Source organism: Aythya marila (genome assembly GCF_965140915.1).
Source record: "Aythya marila genome assembly, chromosome: 2".
In the NCBI taxonomy this organism is placed as follows: Eukaryota; Metazoa; Chordata; class Aves; order Anseriformes; family Anatidae; genus Aythya; species Aythya marila.
In genome coordinates this window covers 122691138-122717649 of record NC_139043.1, presented here as the reverse complement: position 1 = coordinate 122717649, position 26512 = coordinate 122691138, and the positions used below count along the sequence as shown (strand labels likewise).

The window sequence follows — 26512 nt, the reverse complement described above, 5'->3', positions numbered from 1 at the left end:
GTCCCTTGGTTTGCTCAGCCCCGAGCAGAGCAGGCTGAGGGGAGGCCTCATGGCGGCCTGCAGCTCCCTCACGAGGGGAGCGGAGGGGCAGGCGCTGAGCTCTGCTCTCTAGGAACAGCGACAGGACCCGAGGGAACAGCATGGAGCTGAGACAGGGGAGTGTCAGGCTGGGGGGTTAGGGAAAGGTTCTTCACTGAAAGCATGGTCAGGCACTGAGACAGGCTCCCAGGGGAAGTGGTTACAGCACCAAGCCTGCTGAAGTTCAAGAAGCATTTGGACAATACTCTCAGATACATGGTCTGTTTTTTGGGTGGTCCTGTGTGGAGCCAGGAGTTGGACTTGACGATCCTTGTGGGACCCTTCCAACTTGGGATATTCTGTGCTTCTATGATTTCTGCCCTAAACAGACCTCTGATAAGGTCTATCAGAGTCTGATCTCAAGAGTCCAGTCCCAAACTGAAAAAGGGTAGGAATCATAAAGACAGTGTTTGGAAAATGGCTTAGTGTTTGTGTTGTTATTTGTGTATCACGTACTGCCTCATTCTGAAGTAGGATTCTATGAATGACAACAGGACCAGCTAGGTCCTCAAACCTACTTATTGGAAAGATGTTTATGCTTCTTTATATAAAATTTCCCTTTTCTGTTTTTCCTTCTAAGAACTCTCTCTTTTTTTTTTTTTTTTTTTTTTAATCTCTTTAGAATCGGCAGCCACTGATAAATCAGATCAGTAGTGTCTCCAACATGAATCTGTCATTGAGACCTGGAGTGCCAACACAGGTGGGGAAAACAGTACTTTAAAAAAAAAAAAAAAAACTAACTTTATTTTCCTGTTTCTCCCTCAAATCCTCAAATTAGTCTATGCTACAGTAGTAATGTGATATTGTTAATACATACAACAAATTTTAAAGCTTGAATACTAATAACGCAGTCTAAATGATAAGTATTTTGCTGTTTTATTTCTGAGAGTCTCATATTTACATAAGGTGGGTAGTTATTTACTAGAAATAGATATAACTGCATTTTTAACCAGGCTTCTTATTTACTAAAGATGCATTTTTTTAAACGAGCTACTCTATTTGCAATTACAAATTGCTGCAATATTAAATGCAGTTATTATTTCTGTTAGTGACACTTTCACTGTTGGAAATTTTCCCCAGCAGAATTATTAACAGGATTCTTTTCCCCCGTTTAATGTTATTGTTAGGTGTGTGGTGGGGAAGATTAAAAAAAAAAAAAAAAAAAAATCTGTGATCTTCCTCACTGCTCTGCAGGTCAGGTTGCCTTTGCAGGAGTTATTGATAGGTGGCGGTGGTTTTCCCTCCAGGGCCCCATCAATGCGCAGATGCTGGCACAGAGGCAGCGGGAGATCCTGAGCCAGCACTTGCGGCAGCGGCAGATGCAGCAGCAGCAGCAGCAGCAGGTGCAGCAGCGGACACTGATGATGCGAGGGCAGGGCTTGAGCATGACCCCGAGCATGGTGGCCGCCGGTGGCATACCAGCAACCATGAGCAATCCGCGGATCCCGCAGGCAAACGCACAGCAGTTTCCGTTTCCTCCAAACTACGGTACTGGTTCTACCTCCCCCAGTTATTTTTCAATCCCACAGCCACTTGTCTGGCTCCCCAGAGGAGATGGGAAGTGTGGAGATTTTGGCCTCTTGGGAGTCCTTAACTGTGACACGTTACTTTCCACTTTCATAGCTCAAGTACCACAGATTCTCTGAGGACTGGTCCTTTCTTGAGCAATAGCAGAAATGTTAAACATGTGTGTTTGTTTATATGCATAGATATGTGCACGTATAGATGTATGCACACATGTACACATATACATGTGTACTAGCTTGATAGACCCTGAATTTTGATTAAATAAATCAATATATAAGTAAAAGTGCAAATGAAGAAAAAAATGTGAATTGATATTGGCAAACCACATAAAGTGATCAGAAGCCAAGCTGATCCTTTTAAATCATTCTTATGTTGGTAGGGATTTTTTTTACATTTTGGTAATAAAATATTGCTTAAATATATTCTTGCCAATTCTTGCCAGTCCTTTGTGTGTGCATTTTAGTGTAAAATTAATGAGTAACTGTTAAGCTTAAATAATAAAAATTAGTTTCTGATAAGGCATTCCCTTCACCATCCTTAAACCTATTTGTAATATGATAGCTAATACCATTTTGTTTGTATGCTTTACAAAGCTGCATACTGCTTTGTAAGTTAGACCTCCACACAGTTATTTTTAAAGACCTTCTTGATTTTATTTAGAAGAATTGTAAAAGCTATGTTACATTATACTGAATAATATGAAATGAGTAAGTGAAATTTTGAATATGAAACGTACTGATAAAACCAAAACAAATTATTTCCACTCAATTCAAGTTTGCTATCTATTCTGGTCTGGTATCCTTTACACAATATTCCAATTTGTAACAGCGCTTTCCCTCCACATATTTGTAATTGCTTTATGAAAACAAAGAGACATTAAATTATTCTCCTTTTATGACATAGACTGAAATACAGAGAAGTTAAGTCATGCAGACAGCAAATATAGGAATTGATTTCATACCACCTGATTCATACCACCAGCATTAAGAGTGGATTGTTTCTGTAGAGTATGCTGTTGTTGATAAACTTAAGACCAAAATGACTTGGTTTAAAACAAAATTTCTTCATGTAATTGGTATTTTACAGTTTAAATTGTTTTCTGTGTATCTAGATATTTTTTTATGTTACAAAATGATTAAATCCTTGCACAAAATAGCATTGTCTGTTTTGACATGGACATGGAAATCAAGATATTAAGGCTCTAGTAACTTTAGGAAAACTTGAAAATTATAGCCTGAGTGTTAAAAGGTGGTAACTTCTTCTGCAAAAATGGAATTATAGACAGAAGCAAACTGTCTGCTTGTTTGTTGCTTTGAATGCACTTTCTGTGGAATATATATATATACAAAACACTGCTAAGTCATATATGTATATATGTCACTTAACAGTGTTTCTCTTTGTGATCTCTAATGGGAAGAGACTGCTTGTACAGTTATGACAAACAATTAGCCAACATACTTAAGTTAAAAAACATGTTAAGGTTATATGTGTAGTATTTAGTTTATGATGTCTTGCTTTTAATCTAGGTCCTACGTTAAGACACAAGGTTATATAGGTTCCAGGTGGTATAAGCAGAACTGTGCAGAAATGTCTGCACATTTGAGCTATTGTTTGTTTATTTTTTAACTTTTTATGTACAGTGGCTAAATTTCTCTTTTTGTTCTTTAGGTATTAGTCAGCAGCCCGATCCAGGCTTCACAGGGGCCACCACTCCTCAGAGTCCACTGATGTCCCCAAGACTGGCTCATACTCAGAGCCCCATGATTCAGCAGTCTCAGGCTAATCCTGCCTATCAGTCCTCTACAGAGATGAACGGGTGGGCACAAGGGAATATGGGTGGAAACAGGTAAATCCAGAACAAAACAAAAATGAGCGCACAGACTAGTGGGTCTATGTGCTCATATGGTCTACATTTATTTATGGGGTTGTTTATATGTATTTCTTTGCTGTTAACTGTCTATCCTAAGAGAGAGTTCTTTTCAGTTTGGCTTGACAAATTTATTTAAATACCATCTTCATACAAGGCCAAGTGAGTGCATAGCTAAAAGAGGTGCATCCACACAATGCATTGTTTTGACTGTGATAACTGATAAAACATGGTATGTCCTTAAGAAGTAACTGTATTGCACAGTGAACTCCAGCTCCTAACGTTTGTGTGGATGCATTTCTTCTGCATACGATTTAAATGTTGTGCTCCCATGCTGCTTTCCACGTGGCTGGATCAGCTGAGCTGTAGCCTGTGCATTCTGTACTGCTCTGGAATTGCAGTGACTGGATAAAACCTCCTGCCTCAAATGCTGGAGCACAACCAGGTTCGATCCATTAGTGCTTGCATATATATGGGGGGCAGCATATAACTATAATTCTCTGAGAGCATTGTAGAATGCCTCATGCATGCAGTCACCTTTTCAGCTGAAACCTGTGCCCCAGTCAGTGTAACTCTAATAATCAGTCTGTCAACATTGAATGGGTTGGATGTTGAACACAATCTGTAGGCAGCAACAAGCTTCCAGATGGCAATGATCTACGCTTTTCAATGCAGCACAGATAGATCTATCGGGCTGATGTATAACCAAGCTGTATCAATTGCACACAGGTCACTAGCACAGTGTTTTTATTGTCCTAATGCTCTCAGGTTGCTTTTATTATCCTAGCCCAACAGCAAATCATCTTCCTGCTGAAGAGATATATTCATAATCTATCGATCTTCCATAGATTTAGTAAACCCAGAAAAACAGTACTTCTGTGATGAGGTTGATACAAGTAAAGTTCCCCTTAAGGCAACCAATTACTCCCTCATCCTAGTCCTTGTCCATGCCTCTTATTCACTGCCTTAGTGAAGCATCTACAGGAGACATAGCTACTGCTGCCACAGCGTCTACTGAAACCACAGCAGGGGCAGCTTGGTAGACTAATGGTTGGCTTGCTAAACTGCAGCTCTACAGTGGAGAACATGTCAAATGTGTTTACACAAGCCACTGAGTATTCACAATGATCTGTAGTGTACTGTTTCAGCCAACCAGATAACAACCTAAAAATGGGGTTAGGTGGCCTGAAAAGAGATGGAATGGAAGGAAGAGGATTGTGAGATTTTCAGAGTTTGGTCCTGAGCCCGGAATGCAGTTGCATTCCTCTGTAAAGAAAGTCTCACAATGGGCAGTGCACAGCAATAACATAATGGATTACCCAAGTGCATGGCTGAGTGTTAACCTTGAAAAGGTTCCCTCATCTGGGGGAGCAGTGCTTCACAGAAGAGTAAAAGTCAGCTGCTGATTTAGAGGCGGCTGCTGTGTACCATCTGACATGCAACAGTCCTTCTACAGTATTTCAGTCTCTAATGAAAATCCTCTAAACAGATACATCTTCAGTAATAATTCCTTCATTGACTGTTGAGGTATGTTTAAAAAGTGGAAAAGACTGACATGTAAATAATGGAGTGTGTTTTAGGAAATATAAAACCTCTGTCATATGACTTTTAATATAACTTGAAGGAAGATGCTATCCAGAAAGCACTTGACTTTGAATAAAATCTGGGATGAGATTTTCCAGTTTTTTTTTCTTATGCTGTTCTGAAATGGCCTTAAAGGAGCATAGAGGGCAATTGTCTTAGACTTTATGTTGTTTCTTACAGTGTCACATTTTCAAAACCTGATGCTAAGATTTAGTAAAAAAAATTTCTGCACAGCTGCATGTCTATATCTGTGAGCCCACTTGCCATAATTGTAAGTGCAAATCTGGTATTCAGATGTACAAATGGCCTCTTTTGCAAAAAGAAAGCTTATTAGGTTAGATCCAATACCAACCTAACCGATACTGATGAGGGGAAAAAAGGTGTTTTCCCTCTAAAAATTACTTTCCCAAACATATTTAAAATATAAATGAAGACATATTTAGACAGCTCGTTGGCTGTTATTGCACACGCATAACAGATTTGTACTCTGCCATAGTTTCACACGCAAAGGCATGCATTTTTGTGCACAGACATGGGACCTGAAATTTTGAAAATCTATTCCTTAGACATTGATGTAGCTAAAAACTAGTCTTTCCTTTGGAGTTGGCATAAACAACAGTATGTACAAGTTGCAGCTTAAAATATATTAAAAAGAGAGTAGTTTCCTAGTGGCTTCAGCATTCTGAGTCTGACACATTGCTTTTTCCATTCCTTGCTATAGCATGTTTTCACAACAGTCCCCACCACATTTTGGGCAGCAAGCAAGCACCAGCATGTACAATAATAACATGAACATCAGTGTATCCATGGCAACCAACACAAGTGGTATGAACAACATGAACCAGATGACAGGGCAGATCAGCATGACCTCAGCGACCTCTGTGCCTACATCAGGGTTGTCCTCCATGGGTCCTGAGCAGGTGAGAATTTAAGGACTTGAGATGACAGCTAGAGGATTTTCTTTGACTTTCAGTAGTTTTTCAGGTCCGCTGTGTTGGGCTGTAACTGCTGTAAGCCATTATGTTTCTTCTATTAGTTTTCTTAAGAAATGTTTATGTTAAAAAGGCTTTGTTTTTGGCTCCGCACTCAGATAACCAGTGATTAATTAGGTAGAGAACACCATTTGCAACTACATTTCCAATTTTGACCTAGCACCACTATAGCTAGCAGGTGTAGTTGCTTCTGGACTTCGGTGGAAAACACGTGCCGATCTAGCTCCTGTTCTCAGTAGGTAAGTTTCCACAACACAGCTGGGGGTCACCAGTATCTGTGGTAGTGTTCTCAGCAGTGGAGGCTAGGACTGAATGGCAGGCAGCCATTTCCTAGAGGTAAAAGTGACACATGCTGGCATGGGCAGTGTGGAAAATGCTTCAACTGCCACTGTCCTTGTAGTACCACAGGCAGTCAACTTCAAGAACTGTCAGACTGGCACCTTTGCGAGCCCCAGGTCCACGAGGGGGTTTCATAAAGTGGTGCGTATAATGTAGATTGCTAAATCAATAAGTAAGTAACCTGTTCTCTTCTGCTGTGAGGAGGTTTACACACTTGTTTGAATTTGAGACTGCCAATTAGAGCATCCGATAAAGGAAAATAACATTTCCAATTATTGGCTCATCATTAAAATCACTCAGTGCATTAAGATATCTAACAAACAGATTCTCTTAATTAACAGGTTTGTATGTTTGAGAGCTGAACTTTGGTACATTTAAAGCACAGACTTCAAATTATGGACCTTTCTAAGAAATATTGGCAGGAAAGTACTGCTTGTGTCTTCAGGCAGTTTCTACTGCTATGGTTGACAATATTGTAAATCTTTTTTTTTTTTTTTTTTTTTTTTTTTTTTGAGACTATAAAATTAGAGTTTAAAGACAGACATATGATTTACTTGTTAATAAATGTCTTTTTCCAGCCTAAATGTGGTAGCAGGCTATTTACTTTTCCAATGTAGTCCTTTAAATATTTTTTCCTTTCCTCTTTTTCTGTATTTTAAATAGAGCCATTCTATCAACATGATTTTTTGTTGCTGTTTTATCATAGAATCATAGAATGGCTCTGGTTGGAAGCGACCTTTAAGATCATCTAGTTCCAACCCCACTACTATAGGCAGGGATTTAGTTTTGTTTCATTTTGCTTTCTGTTGGGTTCCTTTGTTTGTTTTTTTTTCTTGTTGTTTTGTTTTCTGATAAGTTAAACAAGCTGTTTCAGTCTTTTCTAGTAGTCTTTACATTCCTTTTCCTTTCCTGCACCTGTTCCTGTTTGAATCACTGTTTCCTAAACACCAGTGCCATGTGCATAACACTAGTTCTTCCCCATTTCTCTTGGAATACACTGACAGATATAGCCCCAGATCACATTTGTCTTTTACAGCTGCTGCATACTGGTGACCTGAAGTAATTCTGATACTGCCAAATCTGTCACCTTCTCTGATATTTCCAGTTGCTAAGCTCCCAGCTACAGCAAACTTTTTTAGTAGTAGTAGCAGTTTCCAAGTACATACTGTTAAACATTTTAATGTAGCAAAACAATAGTAAAAAAAAAAAAAAAAAAAAAAAAAAGAGGGAGAGAGAGTAGGGATTTGAAGATGACAGCCCAGTCTGATTTCTCAGCTTGCACATACTAAAACAGTTTCCCCCAGGAACCTGAACTAAAACACATACATTATAGAAAGAGATCTGATTTTATCTCAGACTTCCATGCAGACTACTGTTTCCACTGGCACAGTTGTTGCACTGCTTTTTCTTCCTGTTAAACTAATAGATCTTGTTTCAAGATAGCATTTATCTAACTTCCAGTAAACCGAATAGGTTGAATTTCTTTATTCATCTCAATATTTGTTTTTCAGCCCTTTGGTCCCTGTTGTGAATCTACTCTAAACTCCATTATTGTTCTAGAAGTACGCACAGAGTAACTGGGCACAGTGATTTCGCAAAAGCTGTCTAGAGACTTAAATTTTGCTTCTAATTTCTCTTTCAAGAGGATTTGCCTTGGCTCTATTTGTGACACTGTCATACTGGTGAGCTTATACTGAAACCTCTAGGGTGATACCCATATCCTTCTCAGTGCTACACGAATAAAACCTGCATTCTTTGTACCCAAACGTATTTCTCTCCTTTTGCCTACATTCAAATGCATTTGTTAAATTGAGTCTATTTAACCAAGGTACAGTGGCTCATTTTGTAAGAGTAACCTGTTTTCCTCCTGATTTACCACCCCAGCACTGTGTCATCTGCAAACTGCTAGCAAATGTTTTAATGTTTTTGTTTCATCTAGGTCAGATTTGGCCAGCTGGCAGCTGAGGGGCCATTTCTGGGCCACAAGACACTACTTTTTAGTCCCCAGGAATGTTTGCTGTGCTGCTTCACATTTTCCTTTCCGAGAGATGGGAATAAATAAATATATTAACAATTTATCTTTTTTTTATTATTTTTTTTTTCCTATTTTAAGGACATAGTGTTATACAATTTGGCATCTTTATTTAGCAATTCGCCTAGGCTGTGCTAAACTTTGCTTGTAACTGGTGATTTTCAGAATGACTGTATTTTCTTTAATTCTGCTGACTGATTTACTGGGCTGTCAGAGAATCAATTTGAAGTCTGTGCAAGAGAGGAAACTTTCAGAATATGAAATAAACCACTCAGAAATAATGCCCATTCAGAAGAGATGTTTATTAATCTGCATAGGTTCAGTAAAGCTGAGGTCAAAATTATCATAGCATTTACTGAGAGTTAGCTTGAAACAATATTTTGATTTTGTTCAGCATAGTGGATGAAGGGAGCTGTAGAGGGGAATAAAACTTCTAATTCAGCTTGTTAATAATCATGCTTCATTGGCAGGCAGCCGTAGTAATGTCTTTAAATTCAAAGGGGTTGTAAAACATGTCCTGCCTTCTTTTAGTCAAATTTCATATATAATAACACTGCTCGCCCATGGAAAATTATAAAAACTCATCCATTTCTTTGTCCTTTTTTCTTATTTTTCTGATTGAATTGTTATTGCCTACAGAAGAGTTCATGTGGGATATTTTATGTTTCAAGGACTTCCAAAGCAAATGTCTCCATGTGACAAAACAGGAGATTTTCTTTGTATCTGTTACCGTGCAAGTCAGGATTCTTGCATCATCACTGCAAAGAGATTCTGTGATTGGAACTTCACTGATGCCTTTATTGCTCTTGTGGTGTGCAGCCGGGAGCCATTTTCCTTTTCCGTGACTCTCCTAACTCTGCCATGATGCAAATCAAGCATTCTTCTTTTTGTTCCCAGACTGCTTTTGATTCACTGAAATACAATTCTGTATTTTTGCCTTTTTTTTTTCTCTCTTTATTTACTGAACAAATAGAAAAGGCACTTGGGCCTCTGCATTCCAATGAATATTGATCAGTAGCAGAATATACTTTTAAAATATGGATTCTTTTGCTTCATCAAATGCATGTAGATAAAGCTGTGACATTGTTTGATTTCTTTCTTTCACATCAAAATAGTGTGGTTCTCATCCTTTCTGATCTAAATTTTCAGATTCTTTTTTTAAAAAAAAAAAAAAAAAAAAAAAAAAGTCTCCATTTGCTTTAAGTGGAAAGAATCACTAGGAGACTTGCAGTGCTTCAGCAATCAATGTCTTTAGAGTTGAAATTTCCATGGCAAAAATATTTAAGTTTTTAACCTTTCCTGTTGAACCGCAGTCTTGTCTCTGGTGACATGCTGAAACCGTCTTTGTAGCGATGCTATTGCATTTAACTTTGCAACTCTGCAAAATCAGGGAGTAGCAACAGAAAAAACAGTCAGGAGGACCTGAAACAGGAGGACTATGATGTGGTAAATTTAAGGCAGTCTTCTCCCCCTGCTGCAGCAGGTTGCTGTAGCTGAAGCGAGGTAGTGCAGTGGCAGAACCTCCTCTCCTTGGCAACCAAGATCTCCTAAAGGGCAGGTGACACAAAACAGCTTTTTCCTTCTAGCAAATTCTAGAGGGGACTATCTTCACTGTTATCACATACACCTAGTCTGAGGGAAATAAGAAATAAGAAGAGTTAGCCAAAACTCTCTAGGGAGATGTTTTTTTTCTCTGTAAAACTTCAAAGGGAAAGATTTTATAATACTTCAGTCTCTTGCTGAAGGGCTGCGTTTTGTGTTTTACACCAGTTCCTACATGGTGAGATTAATCCTTTGATTAAGGCAGCAATGTTGTAAATTTGGCAAGCCACTCTTTCCACATAACTAAGCATGACAGACCATTTGGTTGTGCGGATACTTTCCTATGGCTGCATTCGGAAAAATTTTGAGACCGTCCATGTAGAAAAGCATGGATCTTCCTCCCATTGCTTATGAGGAAAAAAAAAAAAGAGTCATTAACACTAAATCAATAGTCAATACAGTTCAGCCTGCATATTATCTCATCAGCCTTTGGAAAGTTGCATAGTGGTTTGCAAAAGCAGAAAAGCTGTGTGTCATTGAGGTTAGGAAATTATTTACATGTCTCTGCTTTCAGGACTTTCATAGCAGGCAAGTCCTCTTACAATAATACTGACCTAATTTATGGAGCCTGTTTTGTTAAATATGCACAGGGGTCATAGTATCAGGAATTAAATCTCCGTTTGTTGACTGTAAAGCAGAATAATATGAATCAAACATGCTGCCCAAGAAGGGTGCTCAACCATATAGCTGCTTTCCTGATGACTGTGTCATTTCAAATGTGGTATATGCAAGTAGCTTAGTGGTTTCTAATACTTTAATTTCCACTACTTTTTCCAACATCATTTTTAATTCATTCTCTTTAATATCTTGTTACCAATAGGTTAATGATCCTGCTATGAGGGGAGGCAATCTATTTCCAAACCAGCTGCCTGGAATGGATATGATAAAGCAGGATGGAGATGCAACACGGGTAAGAGATGACATATGGAGGCATAAAGAGGCTACTGATCTATGAATATACCCTGGTCAGAATGGATACAGTATCTTTTTACTTAGAAAGTTAAAAGTACTCAGGGTGCTAGTAATAAAGTATTTTGCAATTAATTTTTTGAATTTATCTTTACGTAGCATCCATACCAAGTTCCTTGTTTAGATCCCCTAGCATAATTAAAGTGAATAATACAGAAAATATTTACACTAACAGAATACTTTATTGAATTAACAGACAGTCACGTTCAGTAGACTTTTATTTATAGCTATATTTGCTTTTTACAGAGCAATTACATGACTATTTGCTGATGATGGGAGAGACTTACTGTTGATTTATATTTGCACTGCTGCATGCTTAACCCATTTCATGTTTCATCCTGCCTAAGTATTTTTCCACTTCTCGTTGCTTTATACTTACGGCAAAAATCATATGAATTATTTCATTTATTACTTTCTATACACTGCTTGTTCTGAGAAGAGTGGCGATACTGAACTAATTTTCACACAAATCTCCAGCTAATAGTGTAACTAGCTTTTGCTTAGGTCAAAAGTGTTTCTTATTCCAGACAGTAAGAGTATTAAAGGGCAGACCTTGTAGAGTTCTTGGCATGTGGCCAAGTAAACGAGGTGTTTTTTATGTGCCCCTCCTCAGTCGAAGTTTTTTGTTTTGTTTGTTTGTTTAATGGAAATAACCTTCACTGATTTTGATTCTTTTTTTTTTTTGCAAAAAACACAATATTTTGAGACCTGAAAAGATTTGAAACTAGAGTACAATATTTTTCCTGCATGATCCAAGCATTGCAGCTGTGCAAACCCATCCAAATGTAAGAAGCTGACCTTTCTATACAGTGAGGCAGCCTCACATAGAAACCTGTGCACTGGAAAATAATATACATATCATTCTTGGGATGAAGAGCCTGTGCCAGCAAAGCCGACGGCTGAGCGCTGGCCGGATTTGGGGCTGAGCAGCATGGGCATGGGGGAAGCACCATCTAGTGGCTGCTGCTCCCTTGCTGCTGCCTCTTGCTCCTGCTCCTCTTGCCCAGCTGCTCCTTCATTTCAGAGATGTGATAGTAAGACTTTACAACAAACTGATTTCAATGTGTCCATTTCCTGAAATCCTTGGTGCACAGTGCTGTGCAAATATTTAATCTGGGAGCACTGATCTATTTATTCTCTCCTTTTATTCCTGTTGGAAAACTTCTATTCAAAGTTGATTCAGATGGGATAATATAAGGGAAATGACTAGAGCATAATAGCCAGTTAGCAGCAGCAGGAAGCAAAGAACTGAACAAGAACCATAAGGAAAATTGCTTTTGTTTTTTATATTGATATCTGCCACATTCTATGCAAAATGTTATCCTCAAAAACAATGTGGGAGATCTACCCTATTATTTCTACAGAAGTCATTTTAAAACCTGCTGTAAGTCCATCATTTCTTGTCACCTTCTAGTAAGCTGTGCTGGAATCAGAAAGAAGGAATTAAGTAAACAATTTTTCCCCTTATGTTGAATACCAAAGCAAAAATTAAGGTTTCCAACCTTAATTTAGGGGTAAAAAATGAATAATAGAGTAAAGCAAAACAATCATTCATTAACTGCAAATATGTTAAGATTAATGAAAATGAAGGAAGTCAAAGTACTGAGTAAGAAGTAGCCATTTGTAGTGTATTTGATCATATCCATCTCTTTTTGCACATGTGTTTAAAACTTCCCAGAGGCCGATTCTTGATTCACCTTGGTTCACGTGAGAAGGGACTGTCTCTGGGATGGAGGATCTGTACACAGAGAAACCTTTCTGCAGCAATTTCAGGGTGACTTTGGTGATTGACAAAAAATGTAATGTGTTCTGCCTTAGCAGAAGCTATCATATACTGAGGAGTTATGTTCTTAATTTCCCTAACTAGTACATTGCCTAACCAGTACATTGCCTAATGTTAAATTTCATGCATTAAGAGAAGACAGGCTGTCAGAGAACAAAATTCAGGGTACCACCGAGGAAACAAAGGAGAAGACAATTGTTGAGGGGGAAGAAAGCTAAAGCGGAAACGTGAAGCAAATTCTAAAGAATGTTTTAAAAGAGACTGAAGAGAGAGTGGATGTGACAGAAAATATCTGGAGAGGTACAAAAGAGGGTGGAAAAAGTCAGGGAAGATGGTTTGAAGTGCAGGTGGAAGGAAACAAGTGACAGGACATCAGACAAGACACTGATGGGCTTAAAATAACAGAGTCAGCGCCTTGACAGTGAAATGGACAGTGGCCACACATGACAGTAGTTTTGTCTCATCTGGAGAAAATCAACTTCTTAAATTATTTTGTAAGGGTACATCTGATGGCACTCCTGAGTTTTATTCTACTAACATAGTTCTGACTGTCAAGAAAAATATAAATGAATAATGTTTCATATGCACTATAAATATCTTTTGCAGAACTTTGAATTTAGAGGTCAAGTAGAGACTACTTTTGTGCATCTGTGCTATAAATTGCTCCTATGTAAGATACTTAAGAAAAAAAAAAGCACAAGCTGTGTAATTAGAAAGCTGAAAGGATGATTAATGTGCTTCATTCCTTGGCAGTTGTAGTATAAACATATAAAAAATGACAAATTCATTTGAAAAATGAGAAAATTATCACACAAATTTGGGAGATTTTTTTTCATTGTTTCATAAATTTCATATCAGCAACTGTAATATTTTAAAGGAATTGGCTCTGTTTAGAGCTGAGTAAATAGGAACTAACATGCTATTGCTGAGGTCCATGCAACTATAGTTGTCAAATCTCTACATTTACTATTCTAACTTGTTTGCCTCATACTATTTCAGTTTGTTTTAACATGTTACAGATAAAATTTGTAAAGCTTTTAGGATATACAAAGATGATACTAATATTAAACAGAGAATATGTTTTTAATGTAACTGGAAGACAGAATTTCCTGTCTCTTTCAAAGCACAAAGTACACTTTATGTATAAAGCTGACTATAGTTGCAACTGGAACATTTAAGATGTTATTATTACATGATTATTGAAATAAACTTTTTAAAATAATTTAATGTGGTAAAAGAAAAATTTGAACCTGTTCCTATTTAGAAGTGAATATCTGGAGAATACTGTTTGTATCTGAAGTTTGTGAGAGATTTTCAGATTGCTTCTTTATAAAGTTTTACAAGCAGTTGTTTTATCTTTTTTTCTTTTTTCTTTTTTTCTTTTTTTTTAATGGTTAAAGTTACATAAATCAGTCATGGAAGTTATTCTGAGCATTTTTTCCTCTATTCTTTATCCACCTGGAAATAATAATTTGACAAAATTATTTCAAGTCCTCTTTGCTTTTGTTATATGTAAATAAAAAGGAAAAAAAGTTTTTCCTAGAGGCATATTTGTGCATTCTTTGTATTATTCCTTCCTTTTATATATCTTATCACCTACAAAATAGAACTTTAAAAAATTTACAGAGCACAAATTTTATTCAGATCACTGTATAGTGGAAACATTTATTTAGAATCTGTATAGAGATAATATTTGCTTAATGTGCACTCTGGAAATAAGGACATCTCCTTTTGATTTTTCTCTTCTGTTCTGCACTTTGTGATCAGAAGGCACTAGTAGGGTCCCCAAACTGCCTCTCAACATATCAAAAAGAGGAGCCAAAGTCTGACTTATACACATTAACCAGAGTTTGAGGGGAGGAAGTGTGGTGTCTGTGTCCCCTGACGAAGTTAGGAGGAGCAGGAGCAGGACTCGTGTTAGCTGGCAGATCGTGCTCAGGGCTGGCCACCCCAGAGAGCTCCGGCTGTTCCAAGCGGGCTGAGAGGAGTAAATGTACAAAACCTAGCACCTTGCTTTCCTGAATGGTGGGATGTTTTCCAACACTGGCTTAATTTGACAGTGAAGGCACATTTCTAGACTTTCTGTGATTGCAAAGAAAAAGGTGATAAAATCCAAAGGATTGCCTGGACAGCTTCCAGAAGATTGGGCTAGTGGCATGCACATGGAGTGGTGAGGAAGCTGCCAGTGCCATGCCTGAGCAGCAAGTCCATCCTCCTACACAGCAGGAGCCTCTGAATACAAGTGAAAAACAGCCCCTGGGAGAAAAAGAAGTGGTTTCCAGTTGGATTGGCTCTCTGACCTGACTGACCACAAAGCCACATGGGAGCAGGAGTTTGCAGAGAGGCACGGGCTGCAGTCACTAGAAGGAACAGTCTTAAAACAACTGTGAAAACCACATCCTGAGGCTTTTTTTTTTTTTTTTTTTTAAATAAGAAAGTACAAGATAATCAACTCAACTGAAAACAGCTTAAACTCTATTTGTGTACAGACACTGTAATAAATGTGAAGTAAAGAGCATCTCTAGGGATTGGTAGTTGAAGGTTTGTTTTTTTAAACTTCCTTATTCCTTTTTTTTTTACGATGTTTTTTTGGAGTGGAAAGTGAAGCAAGACAGTTGTTTCCTTTGAGAGTGTACAGCAGTAACACAGAGAAATTTTGTAGACACGCCAGGTATGAGACTTCTCTAAAACCATATTGCTATGCCTTTACCTAGAGTCTACAAGTAGTAGATGGCCCTGAGTTGCTACTGTATCTGCAAAAATTTGAAAGAAATAAGTAATTAAGAAATGGTGAAGAAAAGTGTCCATGTTGCAGCCTGTCCTGCACGTTGTGGAGGGAGGTTGTGTGCCGCAGAGCAGCACCCGACTCTCCTTCACCTGTTTCTTCACTAACCAGGAAGGAAAAACTCATTCATCTTTCTCCACTCTCTGTTTTTGGCAGAAATATTGCTGACCCTGAGGGCGCTGTGGTTGCTCCTTTCTTCAGCTGACCGGGCGTACGGCCCTGACCCCTTCCCGGTTGGAAGAGCTGCATCTGTTTGTCATGACCCAGCGAAGCCACCATCTTCTTGGCTCCCCACTGCCGGTGGGCCGCAGCCCTGCCTCGCCGTGGGGCCTTGGGCGGTCGTCGCCGGAGGAGCAGCCTCTTTCTTCTTCGACAGTCTGAAGCTAGCATACAGACACTCGCTCAGTCTGTTCACTGCATTCACCTTAGTGCAACTTAGATCTCTCCTGCGAAGTAAATGTTGACAGGCAATTTTCATAAACCATGTCAGATTGAATGTATTTAAATGTATGTATTTAAGGAAAAAAAGAAAAAAAAAAAACAACCATGCTCTTGTTCTGTTTCTGTTTAGTTCTAGACCTTGGTTTTTGGCTTTGTTTTCCCTGGCTTACTACTCAGTCTGGTGCAAAGGATTCATTTCCGTCTGAAAACTGGTGTTTTAGACTAAGGCCTGCATTTTGGGGCGACAAGTATGCGTGAGGAGGGTTTAGAAGCGGCGTCTGGTACACGTAGACCTCTAACGAGCCCGTTCCACTCCGGCAAGTCAGAGAAGATGAACCGATGTAGAAAACTACACAGACCAATTTTGAATGGGATTAACGTTGTAAAAGAGATGAGAACTATCCCCTGAGAGGATAGTTTCCCTGTTTATAAGGGGTGCTTTGGTAGGTGGTTTTGTTTTTTGTTTTTCTTTTGGTAACATTTGTAATGCAAAGTCATGAATCCAAAAAAAAAAAAAAAAAATCAAGTTTGTTACGTTCTTATTTAATTTAATTCCTAACAGTCAGTTAATCCTGTTTTTTATCTGACTCTCCTTCTGTCATCTTCCTCTTTGTTCTAACAGAATAAAAAAATGCGTTACCCCTTTACTTCCCTAGGTGTGTTTCCAGCAATCTGGACATCAAGTTATGGTTGCTGAACAGCAATGTTCAATGATAATGCATGTACTGATTATGGTAGTGGCAGAATTGGTGCATAATATCAAAGAGCTAAAGATACCTGCTTTAAGGCATGATAATTACTGGTTCCCATCCCATTAGCTGGGAGAATAACGATTCATGTAATACCAATAGCAGATATCACTACAGACTTCACCACTATCGTGTGTTTCTGATTATTTTAAAGCAGTGTGGACTATAAGGATGTTTTGTAAGGTACATAAAATCCAGTTTATATGTAAACAAGCAATAATTTAAGTTGAAAACTTAAGTGTTTTACTTGTATAATTTTTGTGAGATATACATGTTGTGAAGTTGATTCCAAATGAGGTACTTCAGTATTAAATTAGATATCTTCTTAGCCGTGTGTGTCTCCTGGAAAAGTGTTTTGTAAAGAATCACAATGCCTTGATTAGACCTAATTTGTAGGCTTGAGACTTCTCATTTTCTAAACCTTGTGATTCTGCTCATAATGTCATTTATCTAACATATATTATATGCAGCCACTGTAGGAACCAATTCTTGATTTTTGTATGTTTATATTCTTTCGTAACAAGTCTTAGAAAAACTAACTGTTACTAAGCAGGCCACTGTTAGGGTGCGTTTTTTTTCTTGCCCACTGTGGTTGGAATAATCTTTTACTAAGTAGACATCAGTTTCTGAGGACTTGAAATATTAAGAAATTGATGTTTTTGACCTCTGTTTTCTTTCCTCTAACCCCTAATTCAGAAACTTTCTAACCTGAACACAAATTTTTTGATGTCATGTAAAATGCAATGCATTTTATAATGTCTCATCAGCCATGCCTTTGGGGAGTGTAAGGTTTGTTCTGTTGCCATTTAATTTGTTTTGTTTTTCAGGTGGGAGTGAAAATACCAATTATTCTATATTAAGGCTGGGGGAAATACGATAAAGGTGGTATGAAATAAGTTGTTTCTATGAAAGGCATCTGTTTCCTTGATGAAAGTCAAGGAAATGCCTGGTGCTGTTGGTTTCTAAGGAGGGCAGAGCCATGATTCTGGGGAAACAACACTTCTCAGCGATCACTGTTTTGCTATTGAACTTGGAAAGACTATTTAGTCAGCTGAGCCATCCTTTTATGTGCTGATGGAAAACAACAACAAAAAGCTATCAGCCCAGGGCTCCACAGCCTCATTATTACAGTGACATTTGCATTAAACTTATATATCTGACAAAAAAAAATTTATATAAGAAATGTATAAATTTGAAGGAATTAACTTCATGCAACGCAAATTGTAAATGAGTTTTAAAATAGTTCTGTTTGTATAATTTCCTTTTTCTGTTCTTGACCATAACCTCTTCAAATAGATTATTCTTTTTCACAGTGGACAAGTCTAAATTTGTCCTGGTTCATGACAGACCTGCAAACCCTTATCATCCACAGTGATTATGATATTCCATCATCCATTGCCATTTTGGAAGAAAGGAGATTGTACCTATCACTTTGGCTCAGTTTAGGTTCATTGTGACTTCAGTTGTCGTCTGACTAATGAAAAAGAAATGTGAGTGAAGGAATCTTCTGATCATATTGATCACTATAGAAACAAAAAGCCAAATCAATTCCCTTCATTATCAGTATTTTTCATCCTGTATACAGTAAATTTGTCGGAGAAAGTACTCGGATTATGTTTAACAGAACAAGTAATCAGTGTTCGACTTACATTACTAAATGTGAAAGGCGCATAATGTGAAAAATAAGCATATATACATGGTCATATGACCTGGTTAAGTGTTCATGTAATGTGGTAAGTTGAAAAAGTGAAGTGAGCTGTTTTGCTACAATGAATTAATTTGTACTCAATCTTTAAAATATTGTCCCACACTGGTATCCTTTTGGGCCTGTATTAATTAGAAGCAATGTTTTTGCAGTTTATACAATACATTTTTTAATCTTTGTTTAAAAAATGAAATTCATATGGGCTTAACAGATGAAATGGGTGGCACAGCTCCACTTGCAGAACCCAAAGATACACAATCAGTTTTGAAATGCAACTTAAGCCATTAATTGTTGGTGTGAATTTAAAAGTTTTCTAGTATTTGTATGGTAGTATGCTGCCTAAGAGCAAAAGCATTCTCTGCACAAAAGAAAATTTACTGTAGTGGCTTTGATTTTAATTAGAATTTTCTCCCTGGTGTTTCTTTGTAGACTAAAACAAAATCTTTTAAGTTTCTTACTACAGGTAAAAGCTATGTGCAAGAACCTCAAAATGCTAAAATCTAGCATAATGCCTTAGATCTGTTTTTAAGTCTTGTATATTCCTACATAGCTGTCTGATGTATTATATTTGTATAGTGAATTGTGTACAATTTTGGAATAAGTGCATCATCACTTAATCTTTATGTTGTTCAGTAGAGATGATGGACACGTTTCTTCAAACATTTACTGTCATTTAATTTTTCCCTTTATGTCATTTGTGGGTTTTATTTGTACAGTTCATCATGAAGTTGCATCTGAGATGTGTGTATATGAAAAGATTATACAAGGGTAAAATTAAGCAATATATAAACTATGGTTCTTCAGGAGAAAGCTTACAGTGTTTCAGGTTGTGATTTATTTTCAAAATGGAGTTGACTCTGAACATCACTTTGTTCACCTGCATTGATGTTTGTATTTCTAGTGTGAGCAGTTTATGCAAAGGTAGATATATTCAGAGAAATTTTAAATACATTTATGCAAGTTAATATTGCTTTGCTGATGCTATTTGCTTATTTGATGTTAAATAATGCTATTGTAAATAAAGAATTCTGTTGTTATTGCATCATTTAATAAATTTTAATGCCTTCGGGTTTTACATGGCTTTAGAGATTTCAACGTGTTTCTGTTGTGTCTTCTTTTATTCATATAAGTGTGTAGGAAGTAATGCAGAAGTACTAGAAGATGGATGAACCTGCTGTTTTTAAAAAGACAGGAAGCTTTCTCTATTTAATGTTATATATTCCAACTAGTTGTAAGTCAGAAACCTTTTTTAATAGTTCTATATTTGTTGAAAATGTTTATCATGTAGCTAAATGTGAAAACAGTTCATGATGAGTACTTTTTTTTTATATCACAGCACTAAGTGGGTGTCTTTCATGATGGTTTCAGCCAAGGCTAATCTTGAATGACACAAAGCAGGACTGAGTATTGGTAAGAGCTAGTTCCCCTTGTTCTGCCACATGGTTTATTTAAGACAGATGGAAACGTATGGTTGGTTGTTTTAAAAAGTATTAAAGCAGCTATAGGAATGGCTGTTTACAAAAGTTATCTGCTGTTCTCTAGGAAATGACTGAGACAAGCTATTTACGTTAAAAAATGTAGAAACTATTTTTTTTTTTTTTCAAGACCTCCAAATACAGTCATCCTTTCACCATTCTACCAAAATAACGGCCTATCCTGCAATTCTCTTGGCTTGGCTTCAGCAAAATGATGGTGATCTTTGGACATGACAAACATATTGACACGCTAAGGAAAGAGGATGTTTCTTCCCAAAGTAAAATTAGAAACAAGTGCTAGAGAAAACACTTGTAAATAGGAAGAAGAAAAATGTTTCCTATTAGAACTTTGCCTTTGCAAAGATAGGCATGATTTAACCCTATGATTTATTGATTTTTATAATTTATTAACATTAAAAAGAAATGAGGATTTTGACAAAACTTATAGCTACAATTCCTGGCATCAGATTAAATGTATAGTGAGCTAACAAGAACCTCATAAATTACTCTATCCTGGCATAACAACAAAAGAGAGAAGTGACATTGCCTTTTCCTTATCTAGATGAACTGTATGATTCTTGCATCTCATCCTGCTCTACCTGGCAGGACCACAGGCTACTCCCTGACAAATCTGCTTGGTGCTGCTCAGAAAGGTATGGGACAATTTGAAGTCCTACTGGAGCTTTGTCCAAGGGCTGTCTGCAGGATCCTGTGGTGTGTGTGGACTGCTGGATACCAGCTTCTGATAAAAGTCAGTCCAGAGACCAACTGCTGGCTAAAAGAGGGAAGAGTGATCACAATTTGATGAAGTCGTTATGGTAGAGCTAGGACAGGGAAAGGTCAGGGTTGGAATTATGGTATGAATGAACCTGTATGAATGGTGGTCCTTGGGACAGACTGTTGGGGCATCTGTCAGCTGCCCACTGCCAAGGGCAACCAAGGGCAATGGCAGTGTGAGCTCTTGGTATGCCTGACCCCATGTTTCCTCTCTTTGATTCCCACGTGAGCCTCCTCTTTTAGCTCCTTTGTCAATGTTAATGACTGCAGCCTCAACCAGCATGATGGACTGCTCATGACCCTTCGTGTGTCTTCTCTCCTTCCCTTTGTTTTCTGGTTATGGGTAGTCACCTTGGGAGTGGGGAAAAAAAAAAAAATAGTCGATTACTTTGAGGAGAATAAGTCTTGTTCCTTTGTCATGAATACACCTTAGGTTCATACTCCCTCACTGAGGGTCCCAGTGGTGTAGACTCCCTTAGACTTGTATTTGCTGCCCCCGAAGGAATAAAAATGGGCACTGTGCAATCAAAGGAAGTTGCCCTACCCTCAAAGGGAACTGCAGAGTATTATATATAGATGCAGTACTCTAAAATCTCAAAGTATTTAAATAATTTAAATTTCTGGACAAAAAAAAAAAAAAAAAAAAAAAAAAAATGGCCCTTCTAAACAATTCACTCTAAAAAAGTACCTTTAATCTCTATGAACTAAAGTACTTCAGGAATGCCTCTGAGTCCAGAGGAGATATAGGGAACCCCAATTTCAGTGGGATGTATTTTTTGCTTTATATGAACAGGTCTTCAAAAGAAAAATGGAATTCCAAACCAGAATTTTGAGAGAGTTGCAAGAAAAAAAAATGGAAAGGTCAAGTAAACCATCTTAAGAGAAGGTTACAAAAACACTTGGCAGTGACTGAAACAGACTATCTTGCCTTCTGCCTGAAACCTTGCAATTGTACATTGGAGTATGACTGAAACACGGAGTGTCTGTGGAATGAGTGTGAGTGCTGTATGTTTTGTGCACTGGGCTGCACCAGCATCCCTCCACCAGGACAGAGACCACATGGCATGGCGTTGGGCTCCAGTGGCTGGGCAGGAGGGGTCCTGGGCCAGATCTGCTAGAGGAAGTGGCCACTCCTAACAGCTTCGAGGTTTTGTAGCCAGCAGGAGTTAGTCAAGTTGTGAGTATTCCTGAAATTATATGTACATAGTCTATACATGATGGACGACTGGTTCTTTGCTCGTGTGATGAGTTTATAACCAAACCATAACTTCATACAGAACGTGCTTTAGATTTGTGACCCAACCACCACCGACTGAGATATTTAAAGATGAAGAAGGTAAGGTCAATCAATTGGAATAGGGAGAGCCCCTAACTGAGAGTAGGGTTGGCTACTCAGGGTCTGTGGATTTCTCCACGGGCAATATCCTGAGAAGGCAGTAAAGAAGAAGCAGGGACACTCTACCATTGCTCAAAAAGCCTCTCCCTTAGTTTCAGACTAAGGTTTACTTCATCACTGCATATAATTACCCAGGAGGCAGGGAGCACCTGCAGTGAACCTGGCTGAAGTAATTTACTCAGCTTCCTGCAAATTACAGGAAAAAAAATGTTTTCCTTCCAATCTCTCCCAAAAAAAAAAAAAATTTTGCTTGGGGACCACAGCAAAAAGAGTAACAGATATACCTGCTTTCATCATCTGGCCATTCAGTGGCCTGTAAAAGCAACAGAGAGATGATTGAAAGTATACAACAGAATTGACTTGCTCTACATTTTTCTTCTGTGTGTATTTTTCAGATGTTTGTCTGTTCTTAGCATTATTTTGGAGTGGGATGAGGGCAAGGGCTTTAGAGAAGTCACCAAGCTAGAGACTGCATCATTAAAATGCTGCTATATCTGAAGATGCAGCTAATACTGGAGACCGAAAGTTAAAGCACTTTAATTTAGGATTTGTATAACTTACATACATTTTTAATTAATTGGATTATATTATTGGACTATAGCTTGACCAGAAGGAGGCTCATTTTATTTATTTATTTATTTATTTATTTATTTATTTATTTATTTATTGGTCAGGGATTAAGGTGCAATAGATAGAAGCCTGCAAGTAAAGTACTGCTCTAGTTCGTGAATCTTCATATCATTAGGATACCCTTTCAACAACCACCAACTTGTGGGTCTCAATTTATAGGGAATTGAGCTGTAATGCAACTACATGGACAGAGAAAGATGTAAATCAAATATAAAACCAACTACACAGTTTACATAAGGCAGCTGGAGGGAAAAAAAAAAATTAATTGGTGGGGTTGGTTACCAAACATTGGAGGGTGGTTTAGAAATATTTTAAGCCAATAGTAAAAAGGGTTGTTATTTTCTTAATAATTAAGGTAGTTGTCTATGTAATAGTAAAATTGCTTTTGTGCTGTTTAAAACTAAGCTTTAAGAAATTAGAAACTGGAATTGAAAGAATAACTGTCAGTGAAGTAAAGCAAATGCCCTTAGAATTGGAGTTAGAGAAGGGACACAGTGAAGAGATCAGGAGGCCTGCTATGATAAATTAATTATTGCTCAGTTACTGAAGCCAGTAAAGAATTACTAAAGCATGTCAAAATCATCATCAAGTAAAAACACAAGGGGCAAGAGTGGATGAAGGAATAGCTGTGATCTGTGTTCAGTCAGGCAGCTAGGGTCCTTCTGCCACATCCTTGAATTAAAAATTAATGGTGAGGCAGAAGGTCTCAAATGTGGAAGTCAAGAAACACTGTCTAAAGTCTTGATCTGTCCAGGGCATCTTGTCTGCAGCCTCACCCGGTCTCCTGAAGCAATAGCCATGGTGAAACCCCAAAGGTGAATTAGTTCTTGCGCTGAAGAAAGCAGAATTCAGACTGGCCTCAAGTGGCTGCCTGACCATATGCATGTAGCAGGTACCCACAACTCACACCCTGCTAGCTGTCTTTGGTGTAGCAACACCAAGTGTATACAAACCCTGCATGCACTTTGCAGTTCACATCAGCAGAGGCTGTCACTTTGCTGCTCTGTGTCCTCTCCTGTAACTACAGTGATACGCTACTGCTGCTCTGACCTGATCTAAATTGCAGTTCCCATTATTCCACATCAGAAGGCATCATGATAAACACATCCCTGCAGTATCCCTCTCTTGCCTCTTTGCCTCCAGGAGCAGAAATGAGCAGCCTTTTCCACCTGCAGAAAGCCATAGCTAGCATAGCTAGTGGTCTAAATCACAGATGACACAAGGTGTTCTTTCTGGCACGTAGCCCAGTGAAGCAGGAGAGTAGGTGAGATAAGAAATAGGTGATATAGCATCAAGCCACTTTCACGTTGCAGTGGTTGTTGGTGTAAGCACTGGGGCACAGGGAGCCCACTGGTACCAAGCTGGGCACTAGGGGCTGCTGCAGAACTGCAGGTGGGTGGCTTCTGGGATGCTGTGGCATTTGGAAGGCTGGGGATCTGCTTGCAAGTGTAACCTGTGTGGGAGGCACAGAATGCCTTGGGTTAGAAGGGACCTTAAATATCATCTAATTATTTCAACCCCTTTGCCATGGGCAGGGAAACCTCCCACCAGACCAGGCTGCCCAAAGCCCCATCTAGCCTGGCCTTGAACATCTCCAGGGATGGGGCATCCACAGCTTCTCTGGGTAACTTGTGCCAGTGCCTCACCACTCTCTGAGTGAATAATTTCTTCCTAATGTCTAATCTAAATCTATTTTCTTGTAGCTTTAAGCCATTCCCCCTTGTCCTATCATTATCTACCCGAATAAAGAGTCCCTCTCTTTAAGTATTGAAAGGCCATAATGAATTCTCCCCAGAGCCTTCTCTTCTCCAGGCTGAACATCCCCAGCTCTCTCAGCCTTTCTTCATAGGAGAGGTGTTACAGCCTTCTGATCATCTTTATAGTCCTCCTCTGGACCCACTCTAACAGCCCCAGATCCTTCTTGTGCTGGGGGCCCCAGACCTGGATGCAGCACTCCAGATAGGGCCTCACAAGAGCAGAGCAGAGGGGGACAATCACCTCCCGCACCCTGCTGGCCACCCCTCTGTTGATGCAGTTGGCCTTCTGGGCTGCAAGCACACACTGCTGGCTCACATTAAGCCTTTTGTCCACCAGAACCCCCCAAGTCCTTCTCTGCAGGGCTTTTCTCAATGATTTATTCTCCCAGTCTGTGCTCATGTCTGGGATTACCCTGAGCCAGGTGCAGCACCCTGCACTTGGACTTGTGCAAAAGAGCTTGTGTCCTTGTCTGGGGAGCAGAGAGGGGAATGAGAGTGCTGGGGATGACATTTTATATAACGAATTCTTGATCAGTCCCAGGAAATCACTTCTGTATTAGGCCACTTATGCTGAGTGCTGTGCAGGCAAGCCTGCAGGGCTGTCCCTTGGTACTTGTCTTTACTACACATCCCTGCATCAGCATGGAAAAGGAATACTTCTCACATCTTTAAGCAGAGGGAGGCAGAAAGCCTGCTGATAATACTTTCTGGACCACACCAGTCCCAAATGAAAACCTGTGCAGCACTTTAGTAACCAAAAAGACGCCGCAGACACACATGGGTTGCAGGTCACTGCTGTTGACTCTTATGCGTGGGTGAAGGCAGGAGGCTGAAGGGAGCTGCAGGCTCTGGGTGGGTGGCTCTGGCATGGGGGACACCCGTGAGGTGCTTCTGAGCCAGGTGCTAAGGGCCAGCAGCCATGGGAGCTGTTCCCAGCAGGGCACAGTATGCCCCAGCCTCATGGTTGTGCATTTACCCTCTTTGGGAATGGAAGTCACCAGCAATTAACTGCAAAATAGCCCTAACGTTGGTGCAAACCCTTCCCTTCTATGCTCTGTGTCTACAAAAAGAAATATTTTAATTTCTCTCTGGGCAGGCCTACAAGAGCAGAAATTGGGGTGGGGGGTGGGGTGGGGGTTGGGGGGGAAAGTTCAACTGATAATGAGAATTTAAAGTTTTCATATTTTGTTTGTCTTTATTTCTATGAATCTTTGGTGCAAGCAAACTCCCTCCTTCCCCTCCAAGCCCATTTTCTTCCCATGCTGTGACATCTGGGTACAAGGGAAGCAGGGGAGTCCAGACTACCTGACAGCACTTTGTTTCTAAAGGAAATCAAACTTTTTCTCTGCTATCAGAGCTCACAGGCTTCATCCTGTAAACCTGATTAAATATGGCACTTCTTTTATACCACTGGTGCTGCATCAATAAAAACAGGATAAATTGCCTGCCCAAAACTACATTGTAAAGCAACACAGCATCAGTTCTGCCTTACAAATAGACCTCTGGAACAACAGAGAGAAAGTAGAAAAGATGGACAACAAAAAAAATCAGGCTGAGAGACTATCTCAAGTAAGCTTCAGGAGGCTGCATTCTTACCTCCTCCCTAAGCCTAGCATGCGTATTGGCTGCCCCTGGTGTATTTGGTTACTTTTGTCTTGCAAAATGGAAAGTTAGGATGGGGAATGTGATTGTAGGTGGGAGAATTAGCCCCATGCATTTAATGCAAAGCACAGCAGTGTTCAGGCTCATGTTCAGGGACAAAGCTGGGCTGGGCTGACTGCGGAAAGGGACTTGGGAGCTGGATGGAGCAGTGCTGGGTCTCCTCAGCTGGGCTGTGTGGTTGTGTTTGCTTGCTTAGTGCTTATGTGCTAAGGGAAAAATTAAGGGGCGCTTCAAAACCAACAGTTTTGGTAGGTAGGAATCGTTGTTTTTGGTAGGTAGGAACTACAGTGCCCACAATCCTGTTCTCTGGATGCCCTCATTCCCGTGGGCAGTTGGTTATTCTTTCTCAAACTCTATTTCAG

The 26512-nt window shown here is 39.1% G+C and overlaps 1 protein-coding gene across 6 annotated transcripts in view; it reads left to right on the top strand.

The window, feature by feature from the left end:
* Positions 1–19533, top strand: part of NCOA2 (nuclear receptor coactivator 2) — a 197485-nt gene extending 177952 nt beyond the window's left edge. For all 6 annotated transcript variants that reach the window (XM_082753629.1, XM_082753633.1, XM_082753631.1 and 3 more), the window contains 6 exons: positions 701–778; positions 1326–1566; positions 3274–3451; positions 5778–5976; positions 10842–10931; positions 15715–19533. In XM_082753629.1, coding sequence (XP_082609755.1) covers positions 701–778; positions 1326–1566; positions 3274–3451; positions 5778–5976; positions 10842–10931; positions 15715–15726 — 798 coding nt within the window. In that variant the 3' untranslated portion in view covers positions 15727–19533. The remainder of the gene's footprint in view (positions 1–700; positions 779–1325; positions 1567–3273; positions 3452–5777; positions 5977–10841; positions 10932–15714) is intronic.
* The last annotated feature ends 6979 nt before the right edge of the window (positions 19534–26512 follow it).